Source organism: Bufo bufo, chromosome 4, assembly GCF_905171765.1.
Source record: "Bufo bufo chromosome 4, aBufBuf1.1, whole genome shotgun sequence".
NCBI lineage: Eukaryota > Metazoa > Chordata > Amphibia > Anura > Bufonidae > Bufo > Bufo bufo.
Window position 1 is genome coordinate 447,741 of NC_053392.1, and position 20,670 is coordinate 468,410.

At 46.3% G+C, this 20,670-nt stretch overlaps 1 protein-coding gene across 1 annotated transcript; it reads left to right on the forward strand.

Annotated features, from left to right (window-relative positions):
- Nucleotides 1–2,234: 2,234 nt before the first annotated feature.
- LOC120998328 (zinc finger protein 260-like) lies at nt 2,235–15,972 on the forward strand. The gene is made up of 2 exons (XM_040428989.1): nt 2,235–2,287; nt 14,271–15,972. Exons 1-2 carry the CDS (start codon nt 2,278–2,280, stop codon nt 15,905–15,907), a joined length of 1,647 nt encoding a protein of 548 aa, XP_040284923.1. The 5' UTR covers nt 2,235–2,277; the 3' UTR covers nt 15,908–15,972.
- The last annotated feature ends 4,698 nt before the right edge of the window (nt 15,973–20,670 follow it).

The window sequence follows — 20,670 nt, forward strand, 5'->3', positions numbered from 1 at the left end:
GTAGCTTGTGGTATAAGCAGGCAGTGCAGCCAGGACGGGCCCCCCCTCTCCGTATGATGTGTAGACAGGCCGCAACTATAGAATGTCAGCTGTACAGTGTGTGTTGGGAGTGGCCTATTATATGTAGGAGGGGCTTTTAATAATGGGCGGGGCTAAAAATGGGCTACTCGACTGGATTTGCCCCCCAGGACTAAGGCTGCCAGCCCTCCCCTGGGCTTTAGGCTAGCTCTAAGGATGATCACCGATCTGCAGGAGAGCGATCAGATGTCACTCCTTTCCCTCTCCTGTACAAAGCTCCGCCCCTTCATGTTACAGGCTTCCCCAGGACTTCTCCACTGCTGAGCTCCACCCCCTGCAGTGATCACATGGTGGTGACATCATCCCAGGTCCTACATTACCACTTCTCCCCACTGCTGAGCTCCGCCCCTCCTGATCACATGGCTATGACGTCATCACAGGTCCTACATTACCACTTCTCCTCACTGCTGAGCTCCACCCCTCCTGATCACATGGCAGTGACGTCATCCCAGGTCCTACATCACCACTTCTCACAGCTGAGCTCCGCCCCTCCTGATCACATGGCAGTGACGTCATCACATGTCCTCCTTCTCCCCACTGCTGAGCCCCGCCCCTCCTGATCACATGATGGTGATGTCATCACAGGTCCTACATCACCACTTCTCACAGCTGAGCTCCGCCCCTCCTGATCACATGGCAGTGACGTCATCACATGTCCTCCTTCTCCCCACTGCTGAGCCCCGCCCCTCCTGATCACATGATGGTGATGTCATCACAGGTCCTGCAGCTCTTGCAGTGCACAGATACAGAGCAGGTCCTGGTCAGGGTCTCTATTCTTCTCTCCAGAATCCCCCTTTATCCCCAGGGTCTCTCCTTGTCCTGGAGCATCTCCTCCAGCTCCTCCACCAAGGATGGACAGGAAGGAGATCAGCAGAAGAATATTAGACCTCACCTTGGAGATCATCTCCCTGCTGAGCGGAGAGGTAAACCTTTCTAGATTTCTCTCCTCTTTATTGTATTCTGGAGAATCCATCATAGGAAGTGATAGGAAGAGGCTCCTGGAGAACGGCCTCCAGACCTTCCAAGGGACGGAGAAGCTGAAGATCGGCCACCGCGGAGCCATGAGGAGGGAAGTAGGCAGGTTGTTCCCAGTGTGGCCTGGAGGGAGGATTTCTACCACTAGTCTGACATCTAGATGATACTAGAAGAAGGAGGCCTCCACTACGTCTAGAGGAAAGAAGGCTTCTCCACAACATAGAGGAGGAGTCTTTACTGTAAGAGCAGGGGGACTATGGAGCTCTCTGCCAGAGGGAGGGGGATGGGGGATTCTCTAGAAGAGTCCAGAAGGGGCTGGAGGGGAAGGATATTCCAGGTTCTAGGGACTAGATTACTGGAGATGGGGCCATGATCCCGGGAGGGATTCTGAGGGGAGATCTGGAGTCAGCGTCTCTCTCCATCCACAGGATTACACCCTAGTGAAGAAGACATCGGGGAGGACTCCCATCATCCAGGAGTCAGGAGGGTGGACCCCCATCACAGAGCCTCCCCCCCTGATACATGAGGAGAAGGTCCTAGAACTCACCCACAAGATGATGGAGCTGCTGACTGGAGAGGTGACCCTGCTGGGAATACTGGGAGGTTCTCCAGTAACAGCACTGGAGGGGTCTGGGTGATGACGGTGTCATTGTGTTGTCAGGTTCCTGTAAGGTGTCAGGATGTGGCGGTGTATTTCTCCCTGGAGGAGTGGGAGTATATAGAAGGACAGGAGGATCTGTACGAGGACGCCATGATGGAGGAGCTCCGGCCTCTGACATCTCCAGGTGAGAGGAGACCTTCCTAATGATAGAGATGTAAGGGTCCTCTGGATACTACTCTCATCATCTCATATATAATATAGTCTGTGTGTTATCTCCTATAGGTTCTGACTCCAGGAGGAGAAGTCCCCTCGAGAGATGTCCCCGTCCTCTGTATTCCCAGGACTGTCCAGAGGAGAAGCTCCCAGAGAACCATCAGGTAGATGGAGCTGAGCCCTATACACATCTATATAGGGGGTCCTGCAGTCATAGAGGGGTCATAGATGGTGGGGGTCTCTTATGTGGATCTGTTAGATTTCCCACCTGTCTGCTGTATTGTCCTGAATTGTTACAGATGACAAATCAGGGGGAAGATCTGACTGATATTAAAGTGGAGGATGAACAAGAGCGGACGATGGGCGATCCCCCGTGTAAGAGTGAGGTGGAGGAGGACATTCCAGTCCATATGACCACAGGTATGGAATCATGAATGGAGGAAGGGAATTGGGAGGTTTCTTCAGGTGAGGCTCCACCTTAGAGCTGCAGTAAAGGAGCACTCCGGGCAGTGACCCCTGTGTTATGTGCAGCAGCGGAGGGAGATGTGACTGCACATAGACATCCTCTCCAGGATCTTCTCTCCATCCTCTCATGGTCCAGGCTGGACACTCAGCTCAGCATCAGGTTTTGGGGGCATCAGCTGTGATGAACGGCTGCAGTAATGGCCGGGGTTCTTTAGGCGTCTTCTTCTGTCTGGATTGCACACGTGTCACATGGACCCATTAACCCATTCCCTACATGTATGTACTGTGTCGCAGGAAGTAAGCGTCCGCGTTCGTCTGTACATATACTGCGCAGTGATCAGAGGACACAGGACAGGCCCCGCTCAGTCAGGACAGAAGCTCCAGGCCCTGCAGTAACTTCTGGCAGTGGAGGTAATGCTGATGGTGCAGGTTTAACCTCTTAGATGCCACAGCCAATGCTGACCACCCATCTAAGCAGTTTTAGGAGGGTGGGGATCCCTCTCTGACAACATCCGCTCACCTTGATTGTGAGGTGCTGGTAGTTATCATGGTGGCCGGGAGCCTTACTAAGGGCTCAGGACCTGATAAGATATGGAAGCTGGTGAGGCCCAACACCAGGAGGACACGGCAGTGTCACGCTGTTCTGTACCTGGTTTGCCTGGGCGAACGGGTTCACACCGGAAGGAACTGCTCTACGTCCTTCAAGAGGAAATCAAAACCTGTCTCTCTCTCCTCACCAACTTAAAGTCAGAACCACGGTCACTGACAACAGGAAGAACATAGTGAACATGCCCTAGATGGTGCACATCTTTAATCTGGTTGTAAAGCGGTTCCTGAAGTCTTCCACCCAACTGCAAGAAATCCTGAAAATGGCCAGGAAACTGTGCATGCACTTCAGCCACTCTTACACTGCAAAACACACCCTTCTTGAGCTGCAAAGGAAGAATAGCGTTCCCCAACATCACCTGATATGCGACGTTTCAACCATTGGAACTCCACTCGCTACATGTTGGACTGACTATAAGAGCAGAGGAAGGCTGTAAATGATTTCTTGATGATGCAGGCGGGCAAGAGCAGTCCCCTGTGTAACTTCGATGTTAAAATGAAATACAAAGGGTGGTCCCTTAGGGGTGGTGCAAGGGCACCCCCCGAATAACTACTCGTTAATTGAAACTAAGTGAAAAAAGGGGTAATAACGTATTAAAACCTAACTTTTATTAGGATAATTAGAAGTCCCAATAGTGGGAAGAGAACCCCTACCAGACAAACAAAACACGCAACAACAGGGGACCTGTGATGGCAGGTCGCCTGATGGTCAGATACACGTTCACATCTCCGAGTAAAACGGGAGGTGGACTGTCTGCCGTGGTCTATAGACATGCCATAAGGCGAGATAAGGGTGGGTCTTACCGGTGGTGGACGAGAGGACCTTCAAGTATATAGTAGGATATACTCTCCAACGAAACGCGTAGGGACTTTGAGCATATCTCCATACTAGTTTTTACCCCCATACGAATAGCCAACCCGGATCTGAAAGCCCCACAGGGCCACCTCTCTGTCCCCACAGGGTCACCTAGGGTTATCTATTTTAGGGCTAGGTTCCGGACGGGGCCACCCCTTGCGGGGATAGGACCCCGTGTTAGGAGGCACTTTAGGGCTTAATAGGCCAAGTAGGGCATTACCAGGGACAGACTTTTCCCTGTGGCCCTCTTGTACAAAGTGACCGCCAACTGGAGGACGTATCCAAACGTGAGAACACCTCCTCCGGGGTAATGGACTTGAAGGTCTTCTCGTCCACCACCGGTAAGACCCACCCTTATCTCGCCTTATGGCATGTCTATAGACCACGGCAGACTTGCCACGGTCTCCATTTCTCGTTTATGTCTACAGGTCATACAGTCCACCTCCCGCTTTACTCGGAGACGTGAACGTGTATCTGACCATCAGGCGACCTGCTATCACAGGTCCCCTGTTGTTGCGTGTTTTGTTTGTCTGGTAGGGGTTCTCTTCCCACTATTGGGACTTCTAATTATCCTAATAAAAGTTAGGTTTTAATACGTTACTACCCCTTTTTTCACTTAACTTCGATGTTAGCCAGTGGCAGCTTATGCGTGACACCTGCCGTTTTCTCAGGCCCTTTGAGGAGGCCATTTGTCGCCAGGACTACGGGACGAATGACGTCATTTCACTCCTTTGCTTTCTGGAGCAGATGCTGATAAATCTGTCTGGCTAGGGGACAGGAGACGTGGATCCTTCATCTCGTGGTCACCTGAATCCTGTGGGGGCTGAACTGGAGGAGGACATTTACCCACAAGCAATGTATACAGAAATGGGTGTTTTTTCTGCACTAGTGACAGTAGAGGAGCATGAGGAGCTGAAGGGCGATGACCCTGATACACTGTGGCAGTATGCAGTCGAGATGGAGGCAGGGAGTCCCTTCGAGTCCCTTGTGCAAATGGCTAGATACATGTGAAGTTGCTTGCACAGTTACAGCCGTATTATCAACATTCGGCAGAGGGATGACTATTGGCTCTACACCATGTTAGACACTTGCTACTGCTCCAGAAGGGGGCCTTTTTTCCACCCACTGAGAGACATCCTATGTAGTCATTTGGCCGCTGCTTATGTGCGTCATTGCCCATCCTCACAAAGGTCTGACCGGGGGAACCCTCTGCGATCATGTTTCACTGCCATGACTGCTGGAGGCAGGGGGGCCGGAGCAGCACCAGCTCCATCAGCACCAACTTAAGTCTGGTGTCTCTAATGAGCAGTTTTCTTCACCGACCTACTGAAGAAACCACCTACCAGCAGCAGCAAGACATGGAACAGAACCTGAACCAGCAGGTGGTGGTATACTTGGACTGCACCCTGCCACGCCACATCCAAGATCCCCTGGTCTACTGGGCAGCCAAACTTGACTTGTGGCCGCAACTGGCTGTGTTTTCCCTGGACAAGCTTTCCTGCCCGGCCAGTAATGTGGAATCAGAGTGGGTGTTTAGTGTGGCTGGTGGTATAGTTACCCCAAGGAGAACTGGCCTTTCCACCCAAAATGTGAAGATACTGACTTTTGTAAAGGGGAATCAGGCGTGGATTAGCCAGGATTTCCACAAGCCAGTGCCTGATGCATCAGACTAGATCATGCTGGGTGTCACCTGCTTCAGCCACTATTCTGATGCTGCCACCTGCCTGATGCCACCCAACTGCTTCCATGTTCTCCTGCCACCCACCATCTTGTGCTGTTACTGCCACTGCAGTTGCCCCCGAACTCCCCACTCTGTGACTGGACCATTGTGTTGACTCCTCATGGTGTTGCCACCCTCCCGACTCTATGACGGGGCAACTATTGTCCCTGTTTGGCCTTGTTGAGATCCCCATTTATTTTACCCTTCTTTTCAGGACAGAAGGACAGAAAAATGAGAAACACAATGGATCCTGTCTTTGGAGCAGCTGTAAGGCATGTATCACACGGTCCCTATTTCGCATTAGTATATGCTCATGATTTGGAAACCAAAAGCAGGAGTGGGTCCAAAACACAGAATACATACAAACTTTACAATCATGTGTCATCTCTGTTTGGATCCTCTCCTGTTTTTTGGCCTTAGCAATACTGCAGGATTACTGACTTAATGCTGACCGTGTGAAGCCAGATGCTCAAAAGACAGGATCCATTTTTGGGGGGGATTGTTCTTATGATGGATGAGGAGAAGGACAAAAACTGGTGACGCCCTCTCCACTTGGTCAGGGGGGCACTACATGACTCAGCGGCCCCGTGACTGCCCAAATAAGTGAAGTGTGCAGTGATTCTAAGAGCGACGCCTGTCATCTGCATGTCATACGGACTCACAGTATTATCTCACTACCACAGCATACTCCCTATGTGTGTTACTGCCAGGCACAGTGTTCTACACCACTATACAGGCACAGTGTTCTACACCGCTATACAGGCACAGTGTTCTACACCGCTATACAGGCACAGTGTTCTACACCACTATACAGGCACAGTGTTCTACACCACTATACAGGCACAGTGTTCTACACCACTATACAGGCACAGTGTTCTACACCACTATACAGGCACAGTGTTCTACACCGCTATACAGGCACAGTGCTCTACACCGATATACAGGCACAGTGTTCTACACCGCTATACAGGCACAGTGTTCTACACCACTATACAGGCACAGTGTTCTACACCGCTATACAGGCACAGTGTTCTACACCGCTATACGGGCACAGTGTTCTACACCGCTATACAGGCACAGTGTTCTACACCGCTATACAGGCACAGTGTTCTACACCGCTATACGGGCACAGTGTTCTACACCACTATACAGGCACAGTGTTCTACACCGCTATACGGGCACAGTGTTCTACACCACTATACAGGCACAGTGCTCTACACCGCTATACAGGCGCAGTGTTCTACACCGCTATACAGGCACAGTGTTCTACACCGCTATACAGGCACAGTGTTCTACACCGCTATACAGGCACAGGGTTCTACACCGCTATACAGGCACAGTGTTCTACACCACTATACAGGCACAGTGTTCTACACCACTATACAGGCACAGTGTTCTACACCACTATACAGGCACAGTGTTCTACACCACTATACAGGCACAGTGTTCTACACCGCTATACAGGCACAGTGCTCTACACCGATATACAGGCACAGTGTTCTACACCGCTATACAGGCACAGTGTTCTACACCACTATACAGGCACAGTGTTCTACACCACTATACAGGCACAGTGTTCTACACCACTATACAGGCACAGTGTTCTACACCACTATACATGCACAGTGTTCTACACCGCTATACAGGCACCGTGTTCTACACCGATATACAGGCACAGTGTTCTACACCACTATACAGGCACAGTGTTCTACACCACTATACAGGCACAGTGTTCTACACCACTATACAGGCACAGTGTTCTACACCACTATACAGGCACAGTGTTCTACACTGCTATACAGGCACAGTGTTCTACACTGCTATACAGGCACAGTGTTCTACACTGCTATACAGGCACAGTGTTCTACACCGCTATACAGGCACAGTGCTCTACACCGATATACAGGCACAGTGTTCTACACCACTATACAGGCACAGTGTTCTACACCACTATACAGGCACCGTGTTCTACACCACTATACAGGCACAGTGTTCTACACCGCTATACAGGCACAGTGCTCTTTACCGATATACAGGCACAGTGTTCTACACCACTATACAGGCACAGTGTTCTACACCACTATACAGGCACAGTGTTCTACACCACTATACAGGCACAGTGTTCTACACCACTATACAGGCACAGTGTTCTACACCGCTATACAGGCACAGTGTTCTACACCACTATACAGGCACAGTGTTCTACACCGCTATACAGGCACAGTGTTCTACACCGCTATTGTCACGGATGGTGTACAGGAAACAAGACAATACCATATAAACAATGTCTCTCTGGATCCACAACTAAGGAACAAAGGGAGACCCCTGCAATAGACCTGCCGCTCTCCCTCACTGCTCAGCCTATGCGAACACCCCAAAGGTGGATGGCCGCATATCCACGTTCCTCGGCTATCTATTACCTGAAGACCCTACAATAGTGAAGGGACACGACCACCGGCTCCCTACACTGACACGGAGGGAGTCAGGGTCACCTAGATCCAGAAAAGACAAATCATAAATACATAAACAGCACTTATCTTGCAGACAACTGACGACTGGGAACTGGGAACAGCATGCACACACACTCCAGGAAGTTGTATCAGCCGCACACTACTGCATTATGGGGAGGAACTTAAAGGGTAGCAATTAGTCCAACTGCATGACAGCTGAGATAGACTAACGAGATGAGAAACTAAACCAAAACAAAGAAATTCAAGGAGGAGGATCTGAGAAGCTCCTGTGAGCGCTTCTCAGCTGTCTGGCTGTGACAGTACCCCTCCCTCTAGGAGTGGACTCCGGACACTCAGAGCCCACCTTCTCAGGATGGGACCTATGGAAAGCCCTGATGAGACGAGAGGCCTTAATGTCCGTCACTGGGACCCACATCCTCTCCTCAGGACCATAACCCTCCCAATGAACGAGGTACTGGAGGGAACCGCGGACAAGACGAGAATCCACAATCCTAGAGACCTGAAATTCAAGATTTCCATCAACCATAATCGGAGGAGGAGGCAAAGGCGAGGGTACAATAGGTTGAACATAAGGTTTCAATAAGGACTTATGAAAAACATTATGGATCTTCCAAGTCTGAGGAAGATCAAGACGGTAGGCAACAGGATTGATGACAGACAGGATCTTGTAAGGCCCAATAAACCTAGGACCCAACTTCCAGGAGGGAACCTTCAATTTGATATTCTTGGTAGACAACCACACCAGATCACCAACATTCAGGTCCGGACCAGGCACACGTCTCTTATCCGCCACACGCTTATATCTCTCACTCATGCTCTTTAGATTATCCTGAATCTTTTGCCAAATAGATGACAAAGACGAGGAGAATCTGTCCTCATCAGGCAAACCAGAAGAGCCCTCTCCCGAGAAAGTCCCAAACTGCGGATGGAACCCATGTGCACCAAAGAATGGTGACTTATCAGAGGACTCCTGACGACGGTTATTTAAAGCAAACTCAGCAAGGGACAAAAAAGAACACCAATCCTCCTGATTCTCCGCCACAAAACAGCGCAGATATGTCTCCAGATTCTGATTGACGCGCTCTGTCTGGCCATTCGACTGCGGATGGAAAGCAGAAGAGAATGACAACCGAACCCCCAAGCGAGAACAGAAAGCCTTCCAGAATCTGGAAACAAACTGCGTGCCCCTATCAGAGACTATGTCTGAAGGAATCCCATGCAATTTGACAATGTGGTCAATAAATGCCTGCGCCAGCGTCTTAGCATTGGGCAAACCAGGAAAAGGGATAAAATGCACCATTTTGCTAAAACGGTCCACCACCACCAGAATCACAGACTTCCCCGAGGAACGAGGCAAGTCCGTTATGAAGTCCATGGACAGATGTGTCCAAGGACGGGAAGGAATAGGCAAAGGAAGGAGAGGACCAGATGGCCGTGAATGAGGGACCTTGGCACGAGCGCAAGTCTCGCAAGCTGCCACAAAACCCTCAACCGACTTACGAAGCGCAGGCCACCAGAATCTCCGAGCGATGAGATCCAGTGTGGCTCTTGCCCCCGGGTGCCCAGCAAGGACCGTGTCGTGGTGTTCTTTAAAAATCTTGTGTCTCAAAGCGAGAGGCACAAACAACCTCCCAGGAGGACAAAGATCAGGAGCTTCTGACTGGGCTGCCTGCACCTCTGCCTCCAATTCAGGAAAAAGAGCAGAGACCACCACACCTTCAGCCAAAATGGGACCCGGGTCTTCAAAATTCCCACCTCCCGGAAAACAACGTGACAGGGCATCTGCCTTCACATTCTTAACCCCAGGGCGGAACGTAACAACAAAATTAAACCTTGAAAAGAACAAAGACCATCTGGCCTGTCTCGGGTTCAGACGCTTGGCTGACTCCAAGTAGGCCAGATTTTTATGGTCAGTAAACACGGTAATAGGGTGTCTGGCTCCCTCTAGCCAATGGCACCATTCCTCAAAAGCCAACTTGATGGCCAACAATTCCCTATCTCCCACATCATAATTTCTCTCTGCGGAGGAGAGTTTCTTTGAGAAAAAGGCACACGGTTGCCATTTGGCAGGAGAGGAACCCTGAGACAAGACCGCACCCACCCCTACCTCAGAAGCATCAACCTCAACTATGAAGGGTAATGAAATATCAGGTTGTACTAGGATGGGAGCGGAAGCAAAACTCTCCTTGATATTAGAAAAGGCCTTACGCGCCTCTACCGACCAGGAAGAAAAATCTACCCCCTTTCTGGTCATATCAGTGAGTGGTTTAACAACAGAGGAATAATTCAAAATAAATTTCCTGTAATAATTGGCAAAGCCCAAAAAACGCATCAGCGCCTTCTGATTCTCAGGAAGCTCCCACTCAAGCACAGCGCGGACCTTCTCGGGGTCCATGCGAAAACCAGAAGCGGAGACAAGAAACCCCAGAAATTGGATTTCTGGAACTGCAAACACACATTTTTCTAGTTTCGCGTATAATTTATTCTCCCGCAGGATGAGCAAGACCTGACGTAAGTGTTCCTTATGAGTCTTGAAATCAGGAGAAAAAATCAAAATGTCATCCAAATACACTAATACAAATTTTCCCATTAAATGATAAAAAATGCTGTTGACGAAATGCTGAAAAACGGCTGGGGCATTCATCAAACCAAAAGGCATAACCAAATTCTCAAAATGGCCCTCAGGGGTATTGAAAGCCGTCTTCCATTCGTCTCCTTCTCTGACCCTAACCAGGTTGTATGCCCCTCTTAGGTCTAATTTGGAAAAGACTTTAGCCCCAACAACCTGGTTAAACAGGTCCGGGATCAGAGGAAGCTGATAAGGGTCACGAATAGTGATACTGTTCAGCTCCCTGAAATCCAGACAAGGTCTTAAAGAACCATCTTTTTTCTTAACAAAGAAAAAACCAGCGGCAACAGGTGACTTCGAGGGTCGTATGTGTCCTTTTCTCAGACTCTCAGAGATATAAGCCCGCATAGCGACCCTCTCAGGTTGGGAGAGATTGTATAAACGAGATTTAGGCAGCTTGGCGCCTGGGATGAGATTAATAGGGCAATCATACTCCCTGTGCGGAGGTAAACCCTGAACTCCACTCTCAGAGAAGACATCCAAAAATTCAGAGAGGAAAGGTGGTACAGTCTTAGTAGAAACCTCAGAAACAGATGTTATGAGGCAATTCTCTCTGCAAAAGTTACTCCAACCATTTATTTGCCTCGCTTGCCAATCAATGGTGGGGTTATGTTTAGTGATCCAGGGTAGCCCCAGCACTAGAGGAGTAGGCAAACCGCTAAGGACGAAACATGACACATCCTCAACATGAGCATCACTCACAATTAAACGGATATTGTGAACTATGCCCTTTAATGATTTCTGAGAAAGTGGAGCTGAATCAATAGCAAAAACAGGAATATCCTTTCCCAAAGTGCATACCTGGAAACCATGAGTTATTGCAAATTGATTATCAATGAGGTTGACAGCTGCTCCACTATCCACAAAAATCTCACAAAAAATGCTCTTGCTCTCTAGCGCCACCCTAGCAGGCAGGACAAAACGGGAACTACAAGCAAACGGAAAACCTTCAATTTCCGCCTCAACCCTGCCAATAGTAACAGACGGAACATTTTTAAAAGATTTTTTCCTTTTTGTCTCTTTATTACTCCCAGAAAACTGCCTGAATCTCCTAGAGGGACAAACATTTGCCAGATGATTTATACCTCCACAACAAAAACAAACCCTCCCCTGCGGGCTGAATCTTCTATTGTCAGAGGCAATCAACCCCAGCCGCATGGACTCCTGCTCAGAAGGGGCTGACAGCGACTGAGACTCCTGTGCACAGAATGAGACCGCTGCACTGTCCCGGGACTGAGTATGACAGGAAGGAGAGATCTCTCCTCTCTCTCTAAGACGCCTGTCAATACGAACAGCCTGAGACATAGCAGAATCCAAGGAGGTAGGTCTTTCATGAAAGGCAAATGCATCTTTCAATCCCTCTGAAAGACCATAGCAAAATTGACTTCGGAGTGCAGCATCATTCCAACCCGTATCTGCTGCCCATCTCCGAAATTCTGAACAGTATATCTCTGCGGATTGTTTACCCTGGCATAACAGACGTAGTCTAGACTCAGCCAGAGCAATACGATCCGAATCATCATATATCTGACCCAGGGCTAAAAAGAATTCATCCACTGAACGAAGGGGCCGTGCCCCCTCCGGCAGCGAAAAGGCCCAGGACTGAGCGTTACCCCTGAGCAGCGATATAATGATCCCCACCCTCCGTTCTTCATCACCAGAAGAATGGGGAAGAAGGCGAAAATGGAGTTTGCAAGCCTCTCTAAAACGCACAAAATTCTCACTACCCCCGGAGAACGTATCCGGGAGCGAGATCTTAGGCTCAGCACAAACTCCATGAACGCAAGCTGAACCGGTCACTTGAAACTGAGAAAAAGTCTTACGGAGATCAGCTACCTCCAAAGAAAGACCCTGAAAGCGTTCAGCCAAAAGTGAAACCGGATCCATGCTTGAGACGGTTTTGGCGGCTGATAATGTCACGGATGGTGTACAGGAAACAAGACAATACCATATAAACAATGTCTCTCTGGATCCACAACTAAGGAACAAAGGGAGACCCCTGCAATAGACCTGCCGCTCTCCCTCACTGCTCAGCCTATGCGAACACCCCAAAGGTGGATGGCCGCATATCCACGTTCCTCGGCTATCTATTACCTGAAGACCCTACAATAGTGAAGGGACACGACCACCGGCTCCCTACACTGACACGGAGGGAGTCAGGGTCACCTAGATCCAGAAAAGACAAAATCATAAATACATAAACAGCACTTATCTTGCAGACAACTGACGACTGAGGACTGGGAACTGGGAACAGCATGCACACACACTCCAGGAAGTTGTATCAGCCGCACACTACTGCATTATGGGGAGGAACTTAAAGGGTAGCAATTAGTCCAACTGCATGACAGCTGAGATAGACTAACGAGATGAGAAACTAAACCAAAACAAAGAAATTCAAGGAGGAGGATCTGAGAAGCTCCTGTGAGCGCTTCTCAGCTGTCTGGCTGTGACAGCTATACAGGCACAGTGTTCTACACCGCTATACAGGCACAGTGTTCTACATTACTATACAGGCTCTCAGCAGACAGGAAATGGCTGATTTTCAATGCGTTTCGTCACAAATAAATTCGGATCCAATTGAATTTTTTTAGAAAAATTCGGCGAACCATCCAAATCCAATTTTTGGAAAATTTGTTCATCTTTAGTCCTTAAGTAAATTTTGGAAATTTTCTTGGCTTGCGGCTGCTGGACAATCCCGTCTTGGGGGCACTCCCATAAATCGCCCCTTTTAATCCTGACAGCAACGAGGGATATGTGTGCAGACAGCCTATCACACCTTATATACCCACTGAGGGATATGTGTGCAGACAGCCTATCACACCTTATATACCCACCGAGGAATATGTGTGCAGACAGCCTATCACACACCTTATATACCCACTGAGGGATATGTGTGCAGACAGCCTATCACACCTTATATACCCACTGAGGGATATGTGTGCAGACAGCCTATCACACCTTAGATACCCACTGAGGGATATGTGTGCAGACAGCCTATAACACCTTATATAACCACCGAGGGATATGTGTGCAGACAACCTATCACACCTTATACACCCACCGAGGGATATGTGTGCAGACAGCCTATCACACCCCTTATATACCCACCGATGGATATGTGTGCAGACAGCCTATCACACCTTATACACCCACCGAGGAATATGTGTGCAGACAGCCTATCACACACCTTATATACCCACCGAGGGATATGTGTGCAGACAGCCTATCACAACCCTTATATACCCACCGAGGGATATGTGTGCAGACAGCATATCACCTTGGATACCCACTAAGCCAACTCTCAACATGTGACTTCCTTCATGTGCTAGGCACTGTAGGGTTAAAAGTAGGAAGTGGTCAGGACAATGGGACTTGAGTGAGTAATAAAGAGCAGAATCCTGTATTTATCATTGATTTAAACGTGTTATACAAAACTGGAATTACCCATGTAGTTTTTGTGTTCGTTTTTTAGCCAGAAGTGAGTTATAAAGAAAAGGGAAATACTAAGGACTTGTATTCCTGCATAGAACTGATCTACTTCTGACTGTGGCTCAAAAAGCTGGACCAAAAACTTAATGTGTTTCCATTCTAATAGAAAGGTTTTACATTTGTGGCTTTAAAAAAAAAATCACGCAATATATTTTTAATCCTAACAGGAAATGTCAGGAAGAAGTCTGAGGGAAACTTCATGTCATCAATAGATTATAAAGAAGAGGATACCATGCAGCGTTCTTCAGGACAAAACTTAATCCGTTTTAATGTACACCCAGGACCTCACAGTGCAGACCCATCATATAATCCTCCTAATCATGATGAACCTTCTCCTGACCAATCACAGAACGTCACAAGTCCAGAACTATCATATAATCCTCCTAAACATGAGCCTTCTCCTGACCAGTCACAGATTGCTACCACAAGTATCGGGCAGAAAGGGGGTAAAAGGTTTCAATGTGTAGAATGTGGAAAACAGTTTCCATATAGATCAAAGCTATATTCTCACAGAAGAAGTCACACAGGAGAGAAGCCATATTCATGTTCAGAATGTGGGAAATGCTTTATAAGTAAATCACATCTTGTTATACATGAGAGAAGTCACACAGGAGAGAAGCCATATTCATGTTCAGAATGTGGAAAGCGTTTCACTGAAAAATCAGGTCTCCTAATACATCAGAGAATTCACACAGGGGAGAAGCCATATTCCTGTTCAGAATGTGGAAAATGTTTTACCCAGAAATCAATCCTTGATCAACATAAGAGAAGTCACACAGGAGAGAAGCCATATTCCTGTTCAGAATGTGGAAAACGTTTTACCCAGAAATCAAGTCTTGATCAACATAAATCAAGTCACACAAGAGAGAAGCCATATTCATGCTCAGTATGTGGGAAATGTTTTAAAAATAAATCATATCTTGTAAAACATGAGAAAAGTCACACAGGAGAGAAGCCGTATTCCTGTTCAGAATGCGGGAAATGTTTTACAAATAGATCAGACCTAGTTATACATGAAAGCATTCACACAGGAGTAACGCCGTATTCATGTTTAAAATGTGGAAAATACTTCCTATGTAAATCAAATCTTGTTGTGCATGAAAAAATTCACACAGCAGAAAAGCCATATTCCTGTTCAAATTGTAGTAAATGTTTTCGAGTTAAATCAGCTCTTATTATACATGAGAGAATTCACACAGGAGAGAAGCCGTATTCCTGTTCAGAATGTGGGAAATGCTTTACAAATAGATCAGACCTAGTTATACATGAGAGAATTCACAGAGGAGAGAAGCCGTATTCATGTTCTCAGTGTGGGAAATGTTTTAGAGGTAAATCAACTCTTATTAGACATGAGAGAATTCACACAGGAGAGAAGCCGTATTCATGTTCAGAATGTGGGAAATGTTTTAAATATAAATCGGATCTTGTAAAACATGAGAGAATTCACACAGGGGAGAATCCATATTCATGTTCAGTATGTGGAAAATACTTCATATGTAAATCAAATCTTGTTGTACATGAGAAAATTCACACAGGAGAAAAGCCGCATTCGTGTTCAAATTGTAGGAAATGCTTTAGAGTTAAATCAGCTCTTATTAGACATGAAAGAATTCACACGAGAGAGAAGCCGTATTCATGTTTAAATTGTAGAAAATGCTTTAGATTCAAATCAGATCTTATCAGACATGAGCGAATTCACACAGGAGAGAAGCCGTATTTATGTTCAGACTGTGGAAAAAGTTTTAAATATAAATCGGATCTTGTAAAACATGAGAAAAGTCACACAGAGGAGAATACAATTTAATGTTTTGTATTTGTTTTACAAGGAAATAACATTTAGAGAATTTAACGTGTTTGTCCAGTCTTATAAAATGCCCTCTTTATTGATGCATCAACATTTTAATTTTAATTGGTGGACATTTTAATTGATTAGTGCCACATTTTTCATCTTTGAAGATTGGATTTGTGCATGCTGGATGCTGAGCACTACCGTATTTAATTCCACTGTGGCCCTGACAAAGTCCTATAGAGCCCTAAAGAGTTGCAGTCTATTGGAACAGGACAAGGGGGTGCCGACTTTGTAGACTTTGGCTTTGTAGAAACTCTGTTCTTGTCTGGAATGTGAGAAATGCTATAACTTATTCACAGATATTAAACAGCCAGTTGAGTGTTTTTTTGGGGGTTAAAGGTTATGTACACCTTTTAGATGCAATTTTTTTTATTATGGCATTGTACTCATTATGAGGTAAAAATTAGGTAAAAATATTTTCCGTCACGCAGGGAGCTGACGGCTCCTTATCTCTGCTCTCTGACGTTATAAACACTCATTATCACTGTCTTCATCTTGCTGATAAGACTGTGGCTTAAATAAGTATTTATGACTCTTAGTAATTTAGAAATAAGGGTTATTAAATGACCGGCACAAAGGGTAAGTGAAAGTACCAGTCACATAGCTAGGAAAACAGTTAACCCTTTGTCACAGAATGGCTGAATATTTTTACTAAAGACCAATTGAAAAAATATATTTTTAGCCCAAAATGAGTAAAATGCAATTATAAATAAAATTGCCCCCAAAGGTGAACATAGCCTTTAAATCAGTATGGATCTGATTCAACTCAAATTATATTTACCAGAGGTCAAGAGGGACTGATCCACTTAGGAAAAGTATTGTGGATGTAAGGATTTTTTTAATATAAGGTTTTCTTGCTATACCCACACTGCAGGAGAATCCAGATATGAAGATGGACACACCATGGAGACTTTAATTTCTTGGGATTTGGACATGTCAATATTTGATCTTCATTCATACATTCTATGAAGGTAAAGGTTATGGAATTAAACAGAGAAGGATTTTTAGGGTTAGTTTTTTTTTAGGGTTTAATTTGTAGTAAAGCTAGCTATTGAGCACGGTGGCTCAGGGTCCTGGGTTTCATTCTCACCAAATACAACAGCTGCATGGAGTTTGTATGTTCTCACTGTGTTTTTGTGAGTTTTCTCCCACACTCCAAAATGGAACCTAGGATATTAATTGGCTTCTTATGAACTGATCCTTGTTATTGGGGACAGAGCACCTAGATGGTAGCTACTGCCTTCCATGAACAAGTCCCCAAGTGCTTTTGAGTCTCTGGGACAAGAAAAGTGCATTACAAATGGCAGTAGTAATTTGTTTAAGGGGCTGTGTCACAAACCATATTCCACGTTTTTCAGACAGCACCTGGATCTGAGTACTTTTGTAATTGCATGTAATGTAGCATAGCCACTGAGCTCTTCAATAAAATGTATCTGTACAGCGCCACCTGCTGTTTCTTCTTTTTTAACTTTTTTTCCCCATCTCATTGAGCTGGTAGAATGCGCTCAGTTTAACTCTTCAACTGCCACCATCTGTATGTTCTCTTAGAAGCTGTGGCAGATACAGTAAGAAAGCTGCAGCAGAAGAGACACGTCCCCTGAGCTACTAGGCTGAAGCAGTTGGAGCAATGAATGGGGGTAGCTCTGGTCCCATGTGAGGTACAGGTCTGGCCCTAGCTTTGTTATAAAGAGATTGTCATATACTGTATGATGTCTGATTTTCATTTTTTACATTAATCAGGGGATAAACCCTTTTAAGCTTGAAAAATTCAAATTTCTGTGGCTCAGTTACCTGGTACTATCTCCTGGAAAAAAACAACAGTATCTTATATCAGTATTTGTTAGCCACAACTGGGAGTACTGTCAGCATCTTGGGTCTGTTTCCTGTTTATTGATTTATTGCATAGTTTTGCCCCCAACAGCCCACAGGTAATATACTTACCCCACTCCTGGCCCCACACCGTCGCTGCTGCTTCTGCCTGTACACGGATGAAAACATCCGGTGTCGGGGGGGAGCAGCCAATGGCAGGCGGGGATGAGCCTCCATAGCGTCACCCGCGTTGCTAGGGAGGCTCTTCATCGTCCCCACCTGCCAGATATTTTCATCTGTGTACAGGGAGAAGCAGAGGGGGACCAGGAGCGGCACAGGAAGCAGAGTAAGTATATTACCTGTGAGGGGCCAGGCACATGGGGGGCTGTTGGAGACGTTGGATAACTCCTTTAATGTATACAGGAAGCTCCCAAATCTGTTCACCATCAAAAGATTTTGGGGAGAGAAGGATTAGGCAAAATGACTATTTTCACCAATCCTTTTGTTCTCCCAGGAAGATAAGCAGCCGCCAAAAGTGTCTGACAGTGGTCTTCCCCACTCTCCTACACATACACATCTGGCCAAGCTGACCATGTATATGTATAGGATATGCCACCAATATCCGATAGGTGCAGGTCCCACCTCTCTAGAACCCACTGTATCTTTAGATTGGGGCCCCACAGCGAAACAGAGTGCACAGCACATCCGAGCCAGCTTGGCTATTTCCAGAATTTCCCTAGAAGTAAATGGAGTGTGCACAGCACAAACGTGGCCACCTCTCCATCTCTGTGGAAGCTATGGAAATAGCCAAGCCAGCACTCAGCTATTTTTGGCATTCCCACAGAAGTGACTAGAAGAGGGTGGCCACACTTGCACAATGTGCTCTTGTTCACTTTGGGGGCTCCGTTCTAGAGAATAGTGCTAGTCCTAGAAGAGACCCACACCTATCAGATGTTGGTGGCATATGCTAGGGAAGGGCTAAATTGGCCATGGCCATGAAGCCATATTGCATATGTCTTGAAGGGACACCTGGGCTCTTTCTGCCCAAGAGGTGGAAGTTGACCTTTTAAAATGAGCCCTAACCAAAAAGCGAAGGGAAGTATCTTCTGCAGAGTAGGCTTTTGATATAGTAGTCTTGACCCATCTCACCAGAGAATCTCTTTAGTTCTGGAACTTCTGGACAAATAGATCTGGATTGCCCTTTTAATATCCTGAGTGCAATATCTTTTGCTGCTCATCCACAGGGCTAGGATAAAATGCTGGCAAGAAGGATTCTCTATTGATATTTTGAGCTGAAGGGACCTCCGGAGTAAATGATAGTAAAGTTCTTTGGACAACTCCTTTAGGTAGTATTCCCCCCTCTCCAGAGACCCAGTGTTGTAATATTACAACATCACATTTAAGGCTACAAAAATAAACCCTCCCCCATTTTCTTTTTTTTTTTTTTTACTGATGTACATTACTAATAGGTCCTATTGTTCGGTTCTGCAACACTATTGGATGGTTGAATGTGTAAATAGGCCTGTTTATCTGGCCATGAAGTCATACAACCCGGGTGCCTGCTTTGGAGTACATCATCTTGTTGTTTTGGACGGGTTAAATCAAGACTCAAGTAAGTAAAAAGCTTGAAATATTTTTTTCTGTGATAATTGATATCTGTAGATCATGCAGATTTTATGACATCATTGAATATACTGATATTGAGAGATTTAGAGCTGGTTATTTCTATGTTGTAATTTTACAACAGTGGGTCGAAGGGGTAGCAAGGTTTTGTCTGCACAGTAGGAAGAGTATGGAGTTATCTGTGAAGTGGACAAGGAAAATAAATTACCCAACGGCCACCTAACTTCTGATGTTCACATCACCCCAACAGAGGCAGTGGATCCTGATGCCCAGACCATGCCCTTTGACAGGTATCGATGGCTGAAAAAGAATTTCATCAGTCCCAGTACTGATTTTTCTGGTCAGGATGTCAGTAATAATGTCCAATCCCTCTGCACACCACTGAGTACTTTCAGAAGTTTGTGACAGAAGATATGATCAACACTCTGGCAAATAACACCAATCAGTACAGTTTTCAGAAGAAAAGATCACCCATAAACACAAACACAAAGGAAATAGAGCAGATGATTGGTATGTATCTGAAGACGGGTCTTGTCCAAATGCCTGGAGTCCCCTTGTACTGGGAAGCAGACACAAGATACAGTCCTGTCTCCGATGTAATGTCACGAAACAGATTCCACTCTCTGTTGACATCATTACATTTTGTGAACAATCTAACCGTGTCTGAGATGGAACAAAACACTGACAAACTCTGGAAACTCAGACCATGGTGGTCCCTGAAGAACATAACTCTGTTGATGAAATGATGATCCCTTTCAGGGGGAAATTCAGCAGCATCAAACAGTACATGCGCGGCAAGCCAAACCCATGGGGGTTCAAGCTGTGGGCAAGGACTGGAATCTCTTGTATACTTTGTGATTTTGATGTGTACCAAGGCAGTGTGAATGTAATATGGGCAAGATCTGAACTTGGACTATTAGGGGATGTTGTGATGAAACTTGCTTCCACGCTTCCACATGGTCACAACTATAAGATCTATGCAGACAGCTTTTTCACCAGCTTCCCATTGATTGTTAGGCTGCTGGATTGTGGAATTCATTACACAGGAAGAGCCAGACAAGTGCGCCTTCCCAACTGTAACCTTGAGGATGAGAAAAGCTTGAAGAAAAAGGGGAGAGGAAGCTTTGATGTCAGAGTGGAGTCAAACCACAACATTTGTGCTGTGAAATGGTTCGACAACAGGCAGGTTATACTTGTATATGAACAAAATGACTGGGCACACCTAAGGATACTTAGTTGCTAATGTTTATTAGATAAAAGGACAATAAATGTAGTAGAGTAAATAT